The 22,039-nt window shown below is 38.7% G+C and overlaps 1 protein-coding gene across 6 annotated transcripts in view; it reads right to left on the minus strand.

Moving 5' to 3' along the window:
• Nucleotides 1-22,039, minus strand: part of CFAP54 (cilia and flagella associated protein 54) — a 247,555-nt gene that overhangs the window by 219,776 nt on the left and 5,740 nt on the right. For all 6 annotated transcript variants that reach the window (XR_012078525.1, XR_012078523.1, XR_012078522.1 and 3 more), the window contains exons 2-6: nucleotides 20,493-20,598; nucleotides 17,149-17,292; nucleotides 12,292-12,463; nucleotides 8,470-8,528; nucleotides 714-857 (exon numbers count right to left, since the gene is read on the minus strand). Coding sequence is in view for 2 of the 6 variants with exons in the window: in XM_072973225.1 (XP_072829326.1) it covers nucleotides 714-857; nucleotides 8,470-8,528; nucleotides 12,292-12,463; nucleotides 17,149-17,292; nucleotides 20,493-20,598 (625 nt within the window). In the remaining 4 variants the exon portion in view is untranslated. The remainder of the gene's footprint in view (nucleotides 1-713; nucleotides 858-8,469; nucleotides 8,529-12,291; nucleotides 12,464-17,148; nucleotides 17,293-20,492; nucleotides 20,599-22,039) is intronic.

A 22,039-nucleotide genomic window follows, 5' to 3' on the forward strand; every position in this document is an offset into this window, starting at 1 on the left:
GTAGACACTCTGATCTGTGACAGTTCTAACAACTGTAGAAATATGCCACAACTAGTACACTAAAATTAACTACACATATATGGTGAGTAATTTATAGATAAATAGGTCAAATGTATCCTTGGCTAGAAAAAGTATTCCACGTGGGCTGTTTTAAGCTATTTCCTTGCCGAAGTCCAGCCCACACTGCACTCACTAAGCTATGCACACTGGGGGCACGGATGTGTTGCCCCAAAGGAAGGGGTGCCTGTTTCTAATTCTCACCAAGACCCCCTCCACTGACAAGCCAAGTACCGTGTACTGTGGACAGGGTGCCTTTTCTCATTTACACAGAGGTACAGCATAGGCTAACAGAAGCTCTGACCAATTAAGTTATATTTCAGGTATTCAATTCAAAAGATAGATAGGAAAAGAGGAAAAACAAGAAATAAAGTGTATTAAATAAATGGTGGCTAGAAGCAGAGAAAAGCAAGACAAATGGATGGTACATGGTGTGGAATACAAAACTGAACAGGGAAGAAAAGTGGCTTGCATACAAGTAAACAGTGAAAAGGGAAGATACCAGAAATCTTATTCAGAAAAGGAGCAAAGACAGTGGAAGTGAATAGAGAATAAAGAAGGAAGCCAAAAATGAAGTGAGAGATCAACAGAATGGAGAAGCAAAGAAAATTTCTGCAAATAAAGACTGGCATCTTCAGAATTAAAAAGTAGCATACTTCTCCATGAATACCAGCCTGGCAGTCGTAGTAGCACTGGCAGACAGCAGTGTAAAGAGTAGCTCTCCACGTCAAGTACCTGACCGACAGGAGTGGGACCGAGGATTCCATACACATACTGGCCCACAGGAGATATTCCAGGGCCTGAGACAGAAGGGCACAATTGAATGTATTTTCATTTTAAGCTAGTAATGATGACTTTTATTTAATATAATCACATAAGTGGAGTAAACAGTTGCCGTCTACTTAAACCAAAAATATCTTAAAAAATGAGTCAATGAAAAAAAAAGCATTTAAAGGAAAAAGAATACCCACTCTTGACAGTATATCCAGAGAAGACTAATTTGAAAAGACACATGCATCCCAATCTTCATAGCAGCACTATTTACACTATATATTCAATAACCAAGACATGGAAACAATGTAAACACCCATCAACAGGTGACTGAATAAAGAAGTTGTGGCATATATATATATATATATACTATATATATAAATACACACACAAAAATTATATATATATGGAATACTACTAAGTCATAAAAATGAATGAAATAATGTCATTTGCAGCAACATGGATGGACCTAGAGATTCTCATACTAAGTGAAGTTAAGTCAGACAGTATCACATAGATATCACTCATATCTGGAATCTAAAATAATGATACAAATGAACGTATTCACAAAACAGAATCAAATTTAGAGATATTGTTTTCTATGCCTGTAAACTCATGGTTACCAAAGGGGAAAGGAGGATAAGGGATAAATTAGTAGGAGTTTGGGATTAGCAGATACAAACTACTATATATATAAAGTCCATAAACAGCAAGACCCTAATGTATAGCACAGGGAACTACATTCAGTATCTTGTAATAACCTATAATGAAAAGAATGTGAAAATGAACATTGCTATATATATATAGCATATGTATAACTGAATCACTTTGCTGTACGCCTGAAACTAATGCAACATTGTAAATCAACTATACTCCAGTAAAATTTTTTTAAATTTTAAAACCAAAAAAAAAAAGTAATGGAATAATTTAGAGAACTCAAAATCTCAAGTTAGCCATTTTAAAATGAATTTCTTCTTAGCTCCTGAAGTCCTATGAACTCAGATTACTTTTATTAACATTTATCAAATGTCAACAGGGGTCCAGAAGCTAATTCCAACAATGCAATTATTAGTTGGTCTCAAACTAATGTATTATTCTGAAAATAAACTGTACAGCAGGGCAGGGGAAAATGGAAAAGGCTTACAATCTGGAGCCTATCATACTTAGTGGAAATAGTCCAAGATTAGAATCAAAAAGACCTGGGCTTCGGTCCCAATTTTAATAGCTAGTAGCTTTGTTATTTTAACCTCTCTACACCTCAGTTTTCTCATCTATAAAATGGGTATCCTAGCACATCACCACAGTACTAGTATGAGAAGGAGACAGTGCACATGACATGCTAGGATGATCCTGACACAATGTAAGCAGTCCATAAAGAGTGCCTATTACCAGTGTAATTATTCCCAAGGTACAGTCTGAAACAGCATTGTGAGGAGAGAGTCACCATCGTCACTGGCCTGTCTGCTGGAATACATGTAACAGTCCCTTGTGCTAGTCTAGCTAAATAATTTTTCTCCACAGTCCCACTGATAATCTTTTTTGGACCTATTCTTCCCAAAAACTCTATACTAGGAAATACTCTTTGACTATATGTATTCTGCAGTTAACTTTGTCAGTCTTTTTCCTTCCTTAAAAAATATTCTAAAAGCTCAAAGGGTAATTACACTGTATGCCTTTTATTTGATTGAATATTAGAAGCAATGTGGTCTATGCTCCACATATTGTTAAGAAATATTACTGGGATGGAAATAAGAATCTATGAACGAAATATCTCAGAATATCAAATTCTAAATTCTATCTGTGGAATATCAGCCTTAACCAAGCAGGTATTCACATGTCCCCCTGGACTATTGGGATACTTGCTCACTTGTCTCCCTGTCTCGTTAAACACCTCTCTTCCTTACACATACATCCTCCTTACCTCCACTAGAGTTATCTTTCTAAGATGCAAACTGGGCTGTGTCACTCTTGTGCTTAAAACACTTCAATAGCTCTCTATTGCCTATATGACAAAGTACAAACCCTTTACAGAGTATGCAAGCAGCCTTCGTGACCTAGTCCCTGCCTTCTTGCATCCCACCCCTACTACTCTTAATCTTGCATCATATACTTAATGCTAGTCCAAAATGCTTTTCATTCCACAAAACCTCTTAGTGGTCCAAATATGCATTTTTGCTCACTCTTTTCTCTCCATCACCTGTCTCATAAGACTCAGCTGAAATACCACCTCCACTACTAGCAGTGGTGCCTTGGACAATTTACTTAAACTCCATATGCCTCAGGTTCTTCATCTGCAAAACAGCTATAACCGTAACTATCTTACAGGATTGTTTAAGGAAGAAATGGATTAATACAAGCTAAATGCTTAGAATGTAGTAAACACATAAGTGTTAGTGTTGGTAATGATGATGAAGACAGAGGAGGAGGAAGAGGGAGCAGGAGAGGTGGAAGAACAGGAGGAGGAAGAGCAGGCGGAAGAGAACTAGCCTTTGAAGAAGACTTTTCCAATGTCCCTGGAGAGAAATGACCATTGCTCCAATGCTGTCTCTTATTGTGTTGTATGTATGTATATTTACGTGTGTGTGTGTGTGTGTGTGTGTGTGTGTATATACATACACTGTATATAATTTACAGATTCTTATGTACACACATATTGCATGCCACATCCAATTGCATTAATGTGCTCACATGTGTGATTCCAAAATTACACTGTGATCTCTTTGAAAATAACAACAGTGTGTTATTTGTTATTATATCACCAGCACCTAGAACAAGGGCAGGTACCTAACAGGTGTTTCCAAGTGCTATTAAATGAATTCACTGAAAAACCCTAAAGTCAGCAGAAACAACCAAAGGAGAGTTAACCAGTATCCCAAATTCTCAAGAAAATAATGGTAACAAATTCGGACAACAGTATAAAGCTCCTCTTACAATAACAAATTTGGCCTTCAATAATTGAGGAAATAATTAAAGAAAAATAAGTCTATTGTAGCAAAACCCAAAGTGAAAAGGCAAATTGCCAAAAAGGTCCAGGAGTTTCATATGTACAAAGCAAACCTATCAGATTGACAAAGCATTTAACAGTAAAAATAGATGAAACGCTGGTAACATTCAGACCCTATTGCCATCTTTGGAGCCTTCAAAGACAATGTATATAACATGTGTACAAGCTGCCCAGCAGACATCTAAGAGAAAAAAGAAGCCTAAAAGACAAGAATTTTCCACTGTCTAGTCAGTTTTGATTCCAGAGGAAAAAGGACTGTTGGAAACAGAACAGAGTTTGACACACAATTACAATACCCCTTGCTATCCACTGGGAATGTAAGCTCACCTCACTAGAATGCAAGTTCACTTAGGAAGGAGCCCTGTCTGTCTTGTTCACTACTGGATCCCCAGTCCCCAGAACTTGATCTGGCATGTAGTAGACATGCAAAAACTATTTGACTGACTGACCTTCATTTAAAAGCTTCAGTTCACGGTGCTAAATATGGAACTATTTCAAGGAATCATAGGGTCAAATGGTTGAAAGTCAACCTAATTTCATCCTCATCAACATCACCAACATCACCACCTGATGCCCCACATCTTCCCTGCCTGAGTTCCTACCTCAAGTAACAGAAACATGCCAGGTGGCATCAGCAGACAATTCTAAACATAAACTTCTTTAATCTGAAATGAAATCCACTTTAATATGCCTCCAGAACATTCATCCTGGTTATGCCTTCTGGAATAGCACAAAACCACTCAAAACTCAACTCCCAAATTACAGCCTTCTGTTAGTCTGAAAATGCCTATGCAGCCTGCCCTCTCCCCACGACAAAGATCCCCAAGCACTTCTCTGCCTCCCAGATCTGCACTTCCCTTCTCATCATGGTTGGTCTTCCACAGCTTTTCCCCAGGTGCCAATGTCCTTTAGAGTGCATGACTAGACCATTGTAAAATGGGTCGGGGTTGCTTTATTGCAGTTTTTGCTGTTCCTGCTGTCACTGTTGTTTTTTGCTAACCTCGCCATACTGTGAAGTGACAGTGGAACTGGCATTAATAGTCATCAGAAGTCTTGAGTTTTCTCAGATTTGCTGCACAGATATCCTACTGTGGATTTTTGCATTCAGATTGTTGTGGTTTGGGGGATATGAGATTAAGCTATGCATAAATTTTCCCCCTTCATACCCAAAGCTCTCAGGATTCCTGGTATTAGAAATTTACCATTTCAAAATAAAAATAGCTTCAGTTACCAGTTGTTCACATGATATTTGGGCTTGACCTCGGACTTCGCATAAAAGACCCTAAATCACAAATTTTAGTGCCAGACAGAACCGTACCCTAAACTAAGAGGACTCCCAAGTCCAGTAGTGTTCTTTCCACTACACGTGGCAACCGTCACAAAGAAGACAAAACCATCACTCCATCTAGGGCTCTGGAAACACCATCATTCAGGTTTTAAAGATGAAAAACCATTCCAAAAACAAAAAAACAAAAACAAAAAAACCTCTTAATTTGTAGTAATTTTTTCTTGCTCCTAAAGAAAGAACTATTTCTATCAATTGAAAACCTGAGAGATTTCAGCATGACTATTCTGTTCATAGGAAAAAAAGCTTTGAAAAATCAAATTATAAGAGTCCACCAAGAATATGGTTCAGGTGTCAAGAAGGAAAAGCACCCATGATTAATCAGCTTGGCCACAGGATGGCACCGCAGCACCATTTATATCAGCTTACAGCCTTTGGGAAACAACTGAGAAGCAGTTTGAATTTGAAGTTTCTTAACGGAATGTGGAAAGATCTGATATTATTGCTCAAGTCACAAATTTTACCAAACTATTTTAGTTCTGTAGTAAAATGAAACAGAAATCAGCATTTTCTTAGAATGAATAGATTCTACTGTATTCTTTAATGTTTGCTGAGTACTATATTAGTTTTAAATGTCTCAGAAGAAACTACAGACTATATCATAAAGGAAAGCAAACTGTCATATGTCTTCAGGGAAAGAGGCTTTAGAAATTTGCCCTCCCTCCATTCCCTAAGCTTATGCTGGTGACCTACCGCAGCACAAAAGTGCTTCCTGGGCGAGGAGGGTACAGCTCAGTCGTAGAGTATATGCTTAGCATCCATGAGGTCCTGGGTTCAATCCCCAGTACCTTCATTTAAAAAATAATAATAATAAATAGATGAACTGAATTCCCTTAACCGCCTCCAAAAAAAAAAAAAAAAGCAAAACCAAAAAAAAAAGTCCTTCCCACCTGGGGAAGAGCCCTGTCCAGTCTTGGTCTTCAAAATATCTTCACTCACGTCAAAAAAAATTTAAGATTTCATCAGATGCTCCCACACAGCTCCTCCGTTTGAAAAGGTGAGCCAAAATAGGGTGGGTCACAGACACGCTGTAGTCTAATGGTGTTAAGAGGCAGGTCAGTGAGGCACTGACTCTTGTCTCAGCTACATCTCTAACTAGGTGCACGGCCTTGAGCAAACTGACCTTTCTAATAAGCTCAGCTTCCTTATCTCTAAGATAAAGGTAGAAACAGCACCTTCTCAAAGTGCTGGTGTGAGGATTAATTGAGATAATCTGTGAAAAGTGCTTAAAAACATACCTGATAGATGGTAAGCATTCATTCAACAAATGACGATATGATGATGGTGCCCAACTCATTAGACTATCATGGTATTACTATGTAGGCAAAGCCCTTCACACAGTACCTAACACATAGTAGGGATTCAATAACAACAACATACGGTAATTACAATTCCTAGATCCCATAGGAAGAGGAGTTTAGATTGCGCTGGGGTGACATGAAGAAAAGCCTGAGGATCCCACATCTATTTCTCCTTCTGTCTTATGTCATAACAGAGTTGAACTCTAAAGTTGCTACAAAATCAGGAGGACTCAGATGTGGTTGGACTGCCGAGGTCTTGTCCCCGTTAAATGGACCCATCGAGTCCATTTATAGTCTCAGCTCAGGAATCAACTCATCAGCTGAGGACTTGAGAATTTCTGGGTGAAAATGATTAATTTCCTTGAAATTTTACCGAACAAACTGAAAGAATTTCATCCTAATCTTCAAGTGACAACTGCACAGCCACCCACCACCCCAAAATTCCTGCCTTCCTCACTCCCCTCTATTCCCATCCCACAAGATTGGGGCTATAGGACTATCCTCCCTCAGCCCTTATTTTGCCAGAGAGAAACTCAAGTTATATGAAAGGGAGAGTAGATGTCTTACATAGAGTAAAAATAACAGATTATTTTAAGATGACTATCACGTTAAATTAAAATTCTCTCAGTGTTAACAAGTACAAACACTAACAGTTAAATGTTGGCAAACTTTAATGGAAAAGAATATGAAAACAAATATATGTATGTATATGCATGACTGGGACATTGTGCTGTACATCAGAAAATGACACATTGTAACTGACTGTATTGTACTTCAATTAAAAAAAAAATGTTGGCACAGACATCTTTGTCCTTCGAAGTTTTGCCAGACAAATGCTATAAGCAGACCAAACTATGACGGTTCTGTGAAGCAGTATTTGTTGCTACAGCAAGGTGCAACAGGACATCGCAAATTCTTTTTAGGAAATCATCTGGAATGGAATATAGAATCACTGGAATAGTCTGTATGCCAAATTGACATTATACCTGGGACAGTCTCCCTTCATTTTAATTCAAAAAGCTGGTACAGAGTTTGTTCAAGTCACTGTCAATAACAAAGCTTTTAGATGTGAGGAACAAAACACAGAGAGAACACACAATGTTATCCATTAAGTATGCAAATATCTTTGCTTCTATATTTTTTAAACATTGTCAACTTTTAAGATACTAGGCTGTGTTTTGAGGAAGTAAGGAAAAAAATATCTGTCCCAAGGATTAGAGTATTCAGAGCAAGGTCTTGCATGCCATGGAGAAGACTAAAGTAGTAATGTTCCAGATGTCAGCAACAATTCAAGCCTGGTCTCAAGGGGAGTATATTTTCCCTTCTTGGCCCACATTTCAATGACTGGACAATGAACACAGGGAATAAATGTATCTCCTGGAGACAGAAGTGTTAACAACATGGTATGAAAGTCAACAGAAGTGTCAGCCACTTCCTTGAGCTAAAACTGAGCAGTGAGTACTGGTCACTGAGAATCTCAAAAAATAGTCAGCTCATTTAACCAAGTAGTATCTGGGCCATAAGTACAGCCCAAGCTCTTTAGGCAATATGTGGTCCAAGCTCCACAGCATGATATACTCAGACTGACCACAGTTTATCATCCAAATCAGGACACTTCTATAAGTGAAAGTGGCACTATTAGTAATACTCCAGGACAACAGGCATAAACCAGAATGGCCGTAGGAAAGCCAGAATGGATGGGCATCCTACCTAGAGTAAGTGTCATTTTTGACAGATTACGACGTATGAGAGAACAATGGACACTGGAGAAATACTTACCAATTTCAGAATTTCTTTCTTTTCATTAATACGTTATTGTTTGCACTTTTACATATGATTATGTTAAAGTAAAACTAAAACTAAAGTAAAACTAAGAACAGTAAACATATCCACTAAATTTTGTTATATAATTCACTAAATTTTCTTTGTGTAGCATCCAATGCTAATAAAAACCCTAAGAAAAAAGGAAATTCTATCAGTAAATTTCTTACCTTGGAGGAGTGACCTATGATCATCAGTTTTCTGCAAATGGTGTAAATATAAATGGTACCTAAGTGAAGAAAAAGATTAACATGTTACAAAGGACAGAATCTAATATTGCAATTTCTGTAGTTTAAGTTGGTAGTTCTCAAAACAAGTGATCTCATGAGAAAATCTGTTAATGGTTAGAGAATTATAATCATAAATTTTTTGTAACTTATAGCCAAATCATTAAAAGAACTAATATGACAATTACATGTTGACACAAATCTTTTAGTCTCATTTTAAAGGGAGTTTAAGTTTTGAGGGATATTGAACAAAAGAATATTTTAGTAGCATAATTTATGTACCTAGAAGTTTCATTAATTCATATCAAATGTTATCAGTTCCCATGGTTTCCTCACAGTTGAAAAACTAAAGATTTGTCTCCAAATAAGATAGGATACATATTTAATCGGCGTGACACAATACTCAACAAGGAAACTCAATTTAAAAATCATAATGCTTAACAGGTTGCCCATATTCATTCACAGTCCCATATAATATTTATCCCATTATTAAGGTATGCCCTATAGGCATTCTAACGAAAAACACCACTTACAGCTCCTATTTAAGATCATTCAAGTATGATTTGTCAGTCCGTTAATTAAATAAGAGAAGGCTCATTTCAAGCAGGGTTTGGAGGACAGGGAGGGAATAACATCACCGTACATCTTTCTGTATACAAAGAATATTATGTGTTATAAACAGACCCCAAAAGACAGTACAACATGCTTTAAAAAGGCATGTAATTACAATGACAAGCAGTCTAAATATTTTCTGTGAAATATCTAATCTAAAATTCATAACCACCAAAATTCAACAATTATGAATCCTAGGTTCACATTTGAACTTCAAAAGGCTTTTGAGAAAACAGCATCTGCTCCAAAACACACACCCCTTGATGAAAACACACCTGCAAGCATAACTAACATTACTTACACAAATCAGTGACCAACAAAAACTTGAATAAAATCTTAAAACACTTAGAGTACCACAGACTTCACAGAGAATGCAACAAGTCCTTAGCATTCAAGGGCTTGGCATTCTTGGTATGCCTGCTCCCACCACAGTGGGTGATTTATTTCCTGTGAGATGCCCCAGGGAAGAAACCACTCCTCTAGTAGCAACAGCTCAGGCTCAGCACTCTTATCTCAGCTTGGCCTTCTTGCCCTCTGTATTTAGTCTTTAAAAATGAAACTGTGCAACTGCATTTTAGGGAAAAAACATACAAAAAAGAGTCACAAAGTAAGGATATGCACAGGAAACGCATGACTCTCCACAGAACATGCGACTCAGGTATAGGACAAGAAAGGGCCCAAACATTCAGCAGTGAGAACTCTGGAATTTCAGAAGGCCCCGGGACACCACCCTCAAGAATGAAAGGGCCCTGTGTATTTCAAAGATGCACCTTTGACCTTTGCAGCCCTAGCACTTCCTGACTATAATTGAATCCTTCTTTGATGGTTTAGGACATTGGCATAGCTCACAGATTCCCACTGCAGAAGCCCAATAGAGAGAGTAAATGATACAAAATGGAATAGAGTGAATCTTTACAAGCTCAGGATATCTCTGGAAGTTTGTTTTGCCTTATTTTTAACCAAATTCCGAATATGAGTTTACTACCTTGTCATGTGATTCCTTTTCATCAGAGATGGCCATTGCCGAAATAACCTATCTGAGGGTTGAAATAAGTTGGGCTCAGGTTAGTTGAGAAGCAAGGTGTTAGCCAATATTCATTCACCCAGTTCAATTTCATGAAAGAACCAAGATTGGTTAAACATCTTAAGAAACCAAGGGTGTGTATGTTTAATCGTCAATTAAGAGTAAAGAAAAAAGGTGTTAATGTCTAACTGGAAAAGTCAAATGTTGCTGAGAAATGGACTGCAAGTCCATTTATTTTTTTCATGACCTAAATTCCAAAGTTCTAGAACTACAAGGTCTTTGCAGTTGCTCATCCCTAGGTGAAATGCCCTTTCCCCAGACAGCCAGACATCTCATTCAGGTGTTTACTGGAAACTCATCTCAGGTCAGGTCTTCCCAGACTGTTCTATTTAAACCTGCAAGCTGGCCTGTGCTCGCCTCTTCCCTTCTCAGCTTTATTTTCCTCCATGGCACTCATCACTAGCAGATACACCATTTAGTTCTGATCTGTTTATTGTCTCTCTGAAGCATTATGTAAGCATGAGAACAGGGTTTCTGTCTGTCATTCACTCCTGTGTCCTGTGCATCTAAAACAATGCCTGGTACTTAGCAAGTTTAAGATGAATTAATTAAAACAGGGACAACAGTTAGTGAAACTAAGTATATTTATCTCCCACAATCCAGCAATCCCACTCTTGGGCATAATTCCCAGAAAACACTCACATATGTCTATAAGAGGACACAGACAAAGATACTCATTGCAGAATTATTTGTGCAATTAGAGAGGGAGGGCAAACCGGTGCTCATCCCTACCGGTGTCTGGAATACAATTCAGCAGGCAGAGTCAACAAACTAGATTTACATATACAGACGTGGCTAGATTCTAAAACCATAGTATCGAGTGGAAAAGTATTTAGGAAACAGACTAAAATCTAGAACATGATGTGATATGTACAAAGAAAAAGCACACACCAGAAAAGGGATGCAGAAGATACATAAATTGTTCAATTTTTTTTTTTTTAAGAATACTAGGGGAGGGAGGAGGTACACGATCTTAAAAGGACTTCAGATAGGGAGTGCACCACTTCCACCTCTCCAGCAAAGCATGACGTTAGGGCCCAGCCCCTAGGCCTCTCACTCTTTCTTGAGCATGGAACCTCTGTTCCTGCTCGGTCCCTGCCAAGATGTATGAGCAATTCAGGTGGAGAGATGGCTGTAGCTACTTTAAGGATGATGAGGCACGAAAGCTTAACAATCACTGGACTGAAAAATTTCTTCCAAAGTCAGCCTCATCTCTGGCAGCAAATGTAAGGTCTAATTACAATCAAAATGTCAAAAAAATTATTTGGGGAGAGTGAGGAAGGAAAAGGCTAGGAAATGTACTGTCAGTTGCCATGGATGAGAGAAAATCCAATATGTTTCTTTCAAGTTATTCTGTCCTGGTCTAATGCACACAGAACACACTGTCATTATTTTTCTTTTAAGAACATGTTATCCAGAGAACAATATTGTAGGTGACTTACTGTAACTTCAAATTGTAACTTTAAAGAGAATTTTAATTGAATTTAAATTGTAATTCTTATAAGGGAAAAGCAAATGCTATGTTTTGATAGCTAAGATTCATTTCATCAGACATACATAATGCATATATATGTACAGATGTGAATTGATACAATGTGTATGTGTATATATATATATAAATATGTTATACACACACACAAATACATGCACATTCTCAGAGCTCCTCATTCAAAAACAAGTAGGAGGACAAGGTTGATTTGTAGAAAGCCCTAGTCACTGGCCAAAGTATTTGAGGAGAGGACCAATAAATGGATAACGTTTAGAACCAGTCTAACCTGCAGGGGTCCTCTGATCCTTCTCCATTTATACTTATTAACTGTGGCCCCTGCATAATATGTATGTGAAACTGATTATCCCTATAGCCTCTGACCCTCTCTTGGGCAGAAAACCCAAAGACATGCTTTGTAAGTCCCTGTTCATGAGAACAAAACAAAATGTAATAAAAATGTAAAAAAACCCACAATTGTCCTATTATGAAATTAACATGTTTTAAATCACAAGGTGATCAAGTCACCATCAAACTTGGTGTCTGAAAGACACCATGAAAAATAAAACACATTGACAGATACCATTGAAGATAATCCAGCAGAGGTGCTCCTGTGGCAAAGCCACCTGCATGATGAGTCTTAAGGAGGACAAGATATGCAGACACTGGATCACAGACTCTTTATTCTGCAGGTTTGTATCACTGTCACAGACCAGCTGGTAGTTGCAAATATTTTTGCCATTTAAGGCATGAAACTGAAACACATGAGACAAAAATAAGAATATAAATAAGGTTTATGCAATTTAGAAAAGCACTTCTTAAAATGTAAAAAACTAAAATGGAAACAGTTCTGCTTAATTCATTCAATAGATTAGTATAGTGTGATAGACTGAATGCTTGTGTCCTCCCTAAATGTATACATTGAATCCTGATCCCCAGTGTGATATTTGGGAGGTAAGGTGATTAGGTGATGAAGGTGGAGCCCTCGTGAATGGGATTAATGCCTTTATAAAAGAGACCCTTAAGACAGCTTCCTGATCCCATCTGCCATATGAGGGCACGGGGGAAGAAAGGCATCTGTGAACCAGGAAGTGAGCCCTCAGCAGACGCCAAATCTTCCAGGACTCTGATGCTGGACTTCCCAGCCTTCAGAACTGTGAGCAGTTAAGTGTTCTTTAAGCCATCCAGTCTCTGGATTTTTGTTATAGCAGCCTTAACGGACTAATATACGGAAAGAAACATGGTAAAATCGGTTTCTTCAAGGCATTCCTTTAGTTAAGATTATCTTTTCTTAGTCAAAAAGAAAATTTCAAAAGCCCAAAGGAAAAAAGGTACAAAATCCTATCTCCAAGAATATAGAATTGAATCAACTTTTATAAACTCCCCCAATGGCATTTTAACTGATTGATTCAGATTAATTATTACCATTAACATAATTCATTCAGCAAATGTTTGTGGGCACCTCTGTTTGCCATACCCTGTTAAGCAACAGGGACTGGAAGGTGAGAAAGACCCAGCCCCTGCTCTTCACTGAGGGAAAAGTACTCCAGGCACACATGGTGTTAAGTTGTGGTGGTCACTGGAATTGAAAGTCTTTTAAGTTGGATGAGGTTTAAGATAAAAAGATTAGGCTATAGAGGTGATCCATGGTTAGAATATGGAGAGCTTCCATACCATTCCAAGGAATATGGACTATAGCCAAAGGGCAATGGAGTAAAATTATTTGTTTTACACTTTACAAATTCTGTCAAAAATGTGGAAGACAAAAAGCACAGGGGCTACAGAGCTATACACAGGAGGCTAGGAGATATCAAAGTCCTCTGAGATTGTCCAGAAAGAACAGGGCCCTGAAGTGAGGCCCTGGAGATGGGGATGAAGGGACAGGAAAGACTCAAGTCTTGTCTGAGTCAGGGGGGTTCAGTGGCCAATCAGAACTGCGAAGTAAGGGAGAGGATATCTGAAATGATTTCCTGTTTGGGTGACTGGCTGGAGCCAATCATGGAAGAAAGAAGATGAGTTCAGTTCGGGACCTGTCGAGTGTGAGACATTTATAACGTTACTATATAGCTGGGGAGTTCAGAAGAGAGATTTTGGCTAAAGAATCAGCAGTACCACTGAAGCATGAGTGGACACTCTTACTAATATAAATGGGCCTTACTCTACCATGCATACTTCTTGGATACATGTATACTATTTCCAGACACTGCTGTTGGTTTCACAGAAGAAGATATTTACTGAATGCATCTGCATGTTGGAATAGTTCTTATCTTCGAAGTACTCTCTTTTTTAAAAGTGGATAATGAAACCTAGTATTTTTTTAGTGTTAGGCCCTATTCTCAGCCTTTCATTATCTCAGCAATCCTTAAAAAAAAAATCATACGAGGTAGGTCTTATTATTACTTCTGTTTTACAGATGGGGAAACTGAGGGACAGAGAAATTACACACTCCTCCAAGGTCCCACAGGAGAAATAGTCCAGCAGCTCTCTGAGCCCAGGCAGACTGGCTCCAGAGACCAAAATCTCACCAACTCTGAATGGTGCCTCACTGTACTACATACAGTGGGGATCATTAAAAAAATTTTAAATATCTGCACAAACTTTGCTGTTAATATTTTGAGAGTAAATTTTTCATGATTACTCCTTCCACCATGATCACCATGCATTTTCTCCCAAAATCTATTTCTAAAAGCCTCTAGTTCTGCATTGTCAAGTTCCTCCTGGACTAATTTTTCAATCTGTTTATTCTCTCATGCATTCATTTTACACATATTTGATGAGAACGGCAGTGTGCCAGCACTGTGCCAGAACCTCAAACTTAGAATGTGAAAAGCCAAATTCTTCATATCTTTTCACACCCAGTCCTGCTGGCACACTCTTAACATTGGCTTCGTTGCCTTCTGCCTCCAGTCTTTTTCCTGGTAACCTATTCTGTGTACTGCTTCTAGAATAATAATTCTGACTATAACACTTTAATTTATTCATTCATTCAATAAACCCATGCCAGGCACTATTTTAGGCACTAGAGCTTAGAGATTCAGAACAGTCTCTGTCCTCATGAAGTTCACATTCTAGAAGTGGAGACAGGTGATAAAAAAATAAACTAAGTGGTATAGCAATGGGAAATATATATAAGATCTTGCAGTAGCTCACAGCAAAAAAAAATGTGACAATGAATATATGTATGTTCATGTATAACTAAAAAACTGCGCTCTACACTGGAATTTGACACAACATTGTAAAATGACCATAACTCAATAAAAAAAAAGTTCTAAAAAAATAAAAATAGAAATAAACTAAGTGTATCCAGTGATAAGTGATATAAAGAAAAATAAAGCAGGGAGTGCAGGAGACCTGAGGGAAGGGAGGAATGACCCATGCAAATATCTAGGATAAAAGCTTTCCAAACAGTAGAGCTCACCAGGGCTCTGGCACTAGGCTAGAGAGGCTGCGTGGAAGCAGGATAACGCAACACACAGCACGAGAGATGGAGGCCTGGATCAGGGTGGTAGAGGAAGAGCCTTCAAAGTCCAAACTTGCAAGCTTTTCATTAAGTCCTCTTCCCAGTGGGACACTGAGATATTGTGATTTCTAAGAAATATGTATTTGGTCATTCAGATGGCCAAAATATATTTCTCATATATATTTGGTCTTTATCCACAGTTCCTAGCTCACAGCTCCCAAGACCTTGGAATTAGAGGAGGGTATAACTTAAGTGGCACAGTGCATGCCCAGTATGCACAAGGTCCTGGGTTTAATACCCAGTGCCTACATTTAAATAAATAAACAAATAAACCTAATTACCTCCCCACTCCAAAAAAAAAAAAAAACTAGGAAATTGCCTAAATGTTGCTTGTGACAAAGATTTATTTTGCTACGTTAATGAGGTGACTTTTGGAAAGTGCCTAAGGATGGGGCTGGTTGCCACTGGAGCCTACCTTGTGATTAGATGATTAGAACTTTCAATCCCACCCTCAACCTCCAAAGAGGGGAGAAGGCTGGAGGTTGAATCACCAATGGCTACTGACGGTGATTCAATCAATAATACCTATGTAATAAAGCTTCTATAAAACAGGAAAGATGGAGTTCCGAGAGCTTCCAGGATGGTGAACTCATGGAGGTGCTGGGAGAGTGGCACTTGGAGCGAGCATGGAAGCTCCACACCCCTTTCCCATGCCTTGCCCTGTGCATCTCTTCCATCCAGCTGTTCCTGAGTTATATCCTTTAATAATAAACTGACAAGGTAGTAAGCAAAATGTTTCTATGTGCTCTATGAGCCGCTCTAGCAAATTAATCAAACCCAAGGAAGGGGTTGTGGAAACCTCTGATTTACAGTCAGTTTGTCAAAAGTGCAGGTAACAATCTGGGCTTGTGACTGGCACCTTAAGTGGGGGTGGGGTGGGCTAGGGCAGGGAGTGGTCTTGTAAGACTAAACCCTTAACCTGTGAAATCCGACACTTCCAGGAAGGTAGTCAGAATTAAGCTGAACTGTAGGATACCCAGCTGGTATCCCAAGAATTGCTTGCTGGTGTCAGGACACCACCATCACTCCCCCTACCCCGCCACACACACATAACTTGTGATCCGTGCCAGACACAATTTAGATACCAACTTACATTGCCCAGTGTTCCCATTCATGCACTTACAGTACAGCCAAGCTGAACTGACAAGAGTGCCCTCAAACACGCCTCGAGATTTTCTGCTTATTAAAGCACATCTTGTTTCCAAGACCTTGAATGATTATTAAATTTGGAAGGACATAGCTTTGGAGTCAGACTGATTAGGGTTCAAACACCAACACTGCTCACTGCCTTAAGTGGCCTGGGTTTCTTAATCTCTGATAAGCCTCAGTTTCTTCACCTACAAAAGGGGCATAATAGTACCCACCTCTTTGCAATGGGACTGCAAGATGACAATTCACATAATGCATTTAGAAGACTACCTAGCACATGGCAACTGCTCAACCAGTGCATCAACAATAACAATGAACATAATAATACAGGTACACTAGAAAAAAGCACAATATTTTGTATCAAAAGATCTATTTTGCATCTCCAGAACCACTAGTTGTTACACTGTGTGAATAGCTCTTTTTCTCTTTTGTAAAACAGGGATAATAACAGTATCTAACTCAGAGTTACGGTGAGGATCAAATATGTTTTCCAAAGCACTTTGTAAACTAAAAGCATTCTATCAATATTAGTTATTACTGTCTACTAGATACATGAATGATTATAGTGACACGATCTCCAAAGTATCTTTACAAAATTTAATAAAGGCACTTTCTTATCCAGAGCAGAAAATATTTATTAAGCAACTCACAGCAAAAAGGTAACTTTTGTGCTAAGCAAATAAAAGACATTCAGAAGCTGTCAACTAAAGGATATACTATTGCACACTTAATCATAAATGGTAGCTATTTTAGTTACTGCTTTCATCTTACTGTATGCGCAGCAGTTTTGTCTCCAAAGCCTTTTGGAAAAAAGACAGTTTTGAACTGGTTCACATCTGCTTTATTCTCGTCAAATTTGATGCTGAACTGCTGAAGATACCTCCCATAGCACTGTAAAAGGGCCAATTTATATTCCTGTAATAAAAAGAGGACTTGGTGAAAGTTTCAAAATATAATTTGGCTTGTCCTTACTAAAATTAAATAATATTTGTATTAACAGTGTCGATATTGATTATTACTATCACCATCCCATCACTACTACTATCACTACTACCTTTTCCATACATATACTATGTGACAGACACTGACCTTGGCAATTTACGTGCATTATTTCATTTAATTTTCCTCACAACAAGCCTATTATGAGATGAGACCATCATGTCCTCAAAGATGGGACTATTCACTAGGGCAACATGTGCGGTAATTATCTGTATATACTCAAAATCCAAAAGATTCAGCTTCAACAGATCATGGTAAACCACCTACTCAGTGAGAGGGGTAGACAAGCTGCATGACCAGCCTTGCTTCTCAGATACCTCCTAGGCTCCGAGAAAATTTTTTAAAATGAAGGAAGGGAGGGAGGGAAAGAGGGAGGAAGGAAGGAAGAGAAGGGAAGGGAGGGAAGAGAAGGGGAGGGGAGGGAGGAAGGAAAGAAGGAAAAAAGAAAGGTGATAGAGGAAGGAGGGGAACAAGGGAGGGGGAAATAAGGAGAGAAAGGAGGAAAAAAGTGGAAGGAGGGAGAAAGAAAAAAGGAAAGAAAAATACAGAGGGATGAAAGAAGATAAAAAATGTGGGTGATGAGCTGGTTCTCTCACCTGTCAACAGTCTCTTAAGTTCTATCAGTACAAATTTTAAAAGTCTGAGCTATTGTTAGTTACGATTCTCATTAGTTCTAATTCATGCTTACGTTTCCATCGCAAAGTCAGATGAATCATGTCCCCGCAGGACACAGTTCACCTGGAGAGTTTCAGGGCGGTGGATGTGAGCAGCTAGCTCTGCCCATGACTCAGCGGCAACCCTTCCTCTGTTTCCTCCCCTGCAACTGTGTTTCCAGGAAAAGCAACTGCCCGGGGTATGAACTGCCTATTGGGTTACCTCGCCCCTTAGGAAGCATGCAGTCAAACGCTGCTTTGTTTCTATTTCTATTGACTTGTTGGTTACTTGCTTACTAATTAATTCTGAATCGTTTCGGTTCTAATGTGATTCAGATAATAAATTCAAATCTGGGCTCAAAACAAGAGCAATCCAACAAAATGATCTTTACTGTAAAATAAAAAATAAATACAGTCTAGCAACCATAGTAACTACTCGTATCTGTTTCCAGGATTACAAATATCTTCCCTGGCCCACTCTCCCATCAGTGAAAAGTAGATAAAAAACATTTCTTTGTTCCTTAAAGTAAATTTTTAAAATATCCTTTCTAAATATTCTGAATCTTTAGCCACTACCCATAGTCAAGTTGCTTTATCAACTCCTAACACGCTCCTTCTTCCCTCCACCGTTAGACTCTCTACCTACTCAGATACGCCTCAAACCACCCCGAGCTATAGACCAGCAGTTTCTCATACTGAAGAGAAGCATAAAAACGGAGAGGGAGCACTCTACTAATTCTTGTCAAAACTGTTACTCCACTTCACATGAATACAGCTTACAAGTTGGATCTCATCTGAGGTGTTTTTTTGTTTGTTTGTTTTTCTGTAGTTTTCCAAACTCTGCATTTTCAAGTTTCTAAGAACCATGGTCCAATTATATGGAGCTAAGGTGAGTCTCTAAATTTGGCAACAGAAAATAGATTTTTATTGCTTCATTTTGAAAGTTCCTTCACATCTTATCCTCCATTTGTTAAGTTTTCCTCCCTAGTCCAAAAGCATTCAAGTCCAGAAAAGAGAAGTGGAGGAGGAAAATTAAGCTGAGAAACTGAAGATTGAAAAAAGACGTGACACTGTGCCCCACAGAGTGACCAGGGGCTGATAACTAATAGAAATTCTTGAGCTTGTCTTACAGAACGACAGATAAGGGAAGCGCCTGTAAAAAAATCCTTTTGCTTGCAAACTGCCTTCACTGATTAAGCTCACTTCAGTTATTTTTCCCCCTTTCTTTCTTTTTCTCTCTCTTTAACTGCATACCTTCCCAGCTCCGCGCAGTCCAGTTTGTTCAGAAGAACTTAGCGACGGCTCTTGCCCAGCGCGAGCCAGCTAAGACTGGTTGGGACCACCAACCCTAAAAATGAGCATGCGCAAGGGTCCGATGACGTTGGAGGGCGCAAAACTCCGCCCTCCGAACGTGCCCAGCGTGCCCAGCATGTCCAGCGTCACCCAGCGTGCCCAGCGTACCAAGCGTAAGCGCCTCGGCGTTGGATTTGCAGAAGCATGTAACCCGGATGCACCTACGCAGAACACTGACTACGGCACCTTTTCCCCTACCTCCGGTTGCGTTTTCCCATGCCTAAGACCACCCTGCTTACGTCCCATAAATATTCCAACCTTCCTGCCTTCGCCTTTGTTCCTGGCTTGGCTGCCTTGTGAGTAAGCTTTCTGCCGCAAACCTCGGGGGCTCAGCGTTACGCTTGCTGGGCGCCACAGACGGGATACTGCCTGTGTCCGGCCTAAAATCACTTTGGATAACTCTCGGTCCAAGGATCCTACATGTGCCAAGCTCTCATTTAACTTGGAATAATTTGAGCCCGTGCCAGAGACTAAGGGGAAAACTCACATTTTCATGAACTGAAAACCCAGCCATGGTGTGCTCTTATCAAACCAAGTCCCGGAGTCCACAGCAGTCTAAGACCTGGGCATTGATATGGAACTAGAAAGGGCACAAACTCATTTGGAACGCAATACTGAGTGACAACAAGGCCTGTATGGAATGACTGCTAATAATACATACAGCCAAATGTTAAGAATGAGCTGAAAGTCATGAAAACCCGGCAGTGGGAACCAAGCAACACAGCAGCAAGGCCAGGTCTAAGAGTTTGCTCGGCAAGGCCAGACCGGTGAAAAACAACAGGAAGTGGTGTCTGGGCTCCTTTGTATAAGGTAGGAACATGATGACTCAGCGTTTCCTGTTGGGTGCCTACCACACCCTCCGTCCACGAGGGGCTGTGTTCTTGCCTCTCCCCAGCTAGCTGTCTTTCTGTTCAGAAGTCTCTCGCTACAAAATTAAAAAACTAACACCTCTTTTAGTTACTTTGCCTCATTAAAATTTTTATGTATGCCCTTATAGTTTTCTAAGAAAAAAAAAATCAAATCATGTAAAATAGGAATGGTATCAAGCAAAAAAAAAAAATTAGACAAATGAGTTTCATTTGGGCTCTGTTTGACTTCCAAGTCACTTACTTTCATTTCACAAAGTTCATCTCCAACCTTCAGAAGCTTTTCGTTGTAATAGGCAGCTGGCAGCCGGGGGGCGTATTTGGTCCAGATATTAAACAAAGAGGTGGCACTGTAAAAATCATGAAATAAAATGGTATCTTCAAAGTCAGCAGGAAACCTCAATTAATTAGCAAGCAATCCTTATCCTAAAAACTTATCTTGTGCTAAGTTTTTTTAATATGCCTTATTGTTAATGCCTAATTATTAATAAATGTAATTATAATTAAAAAGTATGCCTTCCTTTGTACCAAGCAGTGATAGCTCTTTATATGCATTTTTAATGACTTTATTTTTTAAATCTTATTATTTTTATTGAGGTATAGTTAATTTATAATATTAAATGTTTCAGGTGTACAACATAGTCATTCATAATTTTTAAAAATTACACTTCATTTATAATTATTATAAAATATTGACTATATTCCTCATGCTGTGCAATATATCCTTGTAGCTTATTTGTTTTATACGTAGTAGTTTGTACCTTTTAATCCCCTACCCTGTTCTTTCTTGCTCCTCCCCTTTCCTCTCTCCACTGGTAACCACTATATATATGTAGTTTGTTTTCTCTGTGAGTCTGTTTCTTTTTTGTTATATTCATTATTTTGTTGTATTATTCAGATTCCACATATAAGTGATATCATACAGTATTTGTCTTTCTGTCTTACTTATTTCACTAAGCATAATACCCTCCAGGTCCATCCATGTTGTTGCAAATGGCAAAATTTCACTCTTTTATGGCTGAGTAATAGTCCTGTGTGTGTATGTGTGTATCACATGTTTCTTTATCCATATCTGTTGATGGACACTTAGGCTGCTTCCATATCTTAGTTATTGAAAATAATGCTGCTGTGAACATTGAGACTAATACTCTCTATGTATGCATTTTTTAAAATACACTTTATTTTTAGAGCACTTTTAGCTTCACAGGAAAACTGAGAGAGAGAATATACCCCCTTCCCCACATATGCACAGCCTCCCTCATTTATCAACATCACCACCAATGTGGTACATCTGTTACCATCAATGAAGCTGCATTGACACATCATTATCACCCTGTGTCCATAGTTTACTTTAGGGTTTATTCTTAGTGTTGTCCATTCTATGGATTTGGACAAATGTATAATGACACGTATCCACCACTGCATCATACAGAGTAGTTTCACTGCCCTAAAAATCCTCTGTGCTCTGCCTGTTCATCCCTCCCCCACTAATCCCAGGCAATCACTGAACTTTTTACTCTCCATAGTTTTGCCTTTTTCAAAATGACATATAGTATATAGCATTTTCAGATTGGCTTCTTTCACTTAATAGGGATTTAAGATTTATGCATATTTATTCCATGGCTTGATAACGCATTTCCTTTTAGCACTGAATAATATTTCATTGTCTATATGTATCACAGTTTATTTATCAGTTTACTTACCAAGAGACATCTTACTTGCTTCCAAGTTTTAGCAATTTGAATAAAGCTGCTGTAAACATGTATGTGTAGATTTTTGTATGGACATAAA

The sequence above is a fragment of the Vicugna pacos genome, chromosome 12, assembly GCF_048564905.1.
Source record: "Vicugna pacos chromosome 12, VicPac4, whole genome shotgun sequence".
Classification (NCBI taxonomy): domain Eukaryota; kingdom Metazoa; phylum Chordata; class Mammalia; order Artiodactyla; family Camelidae; genus Vicugna; species Vicugna pacos.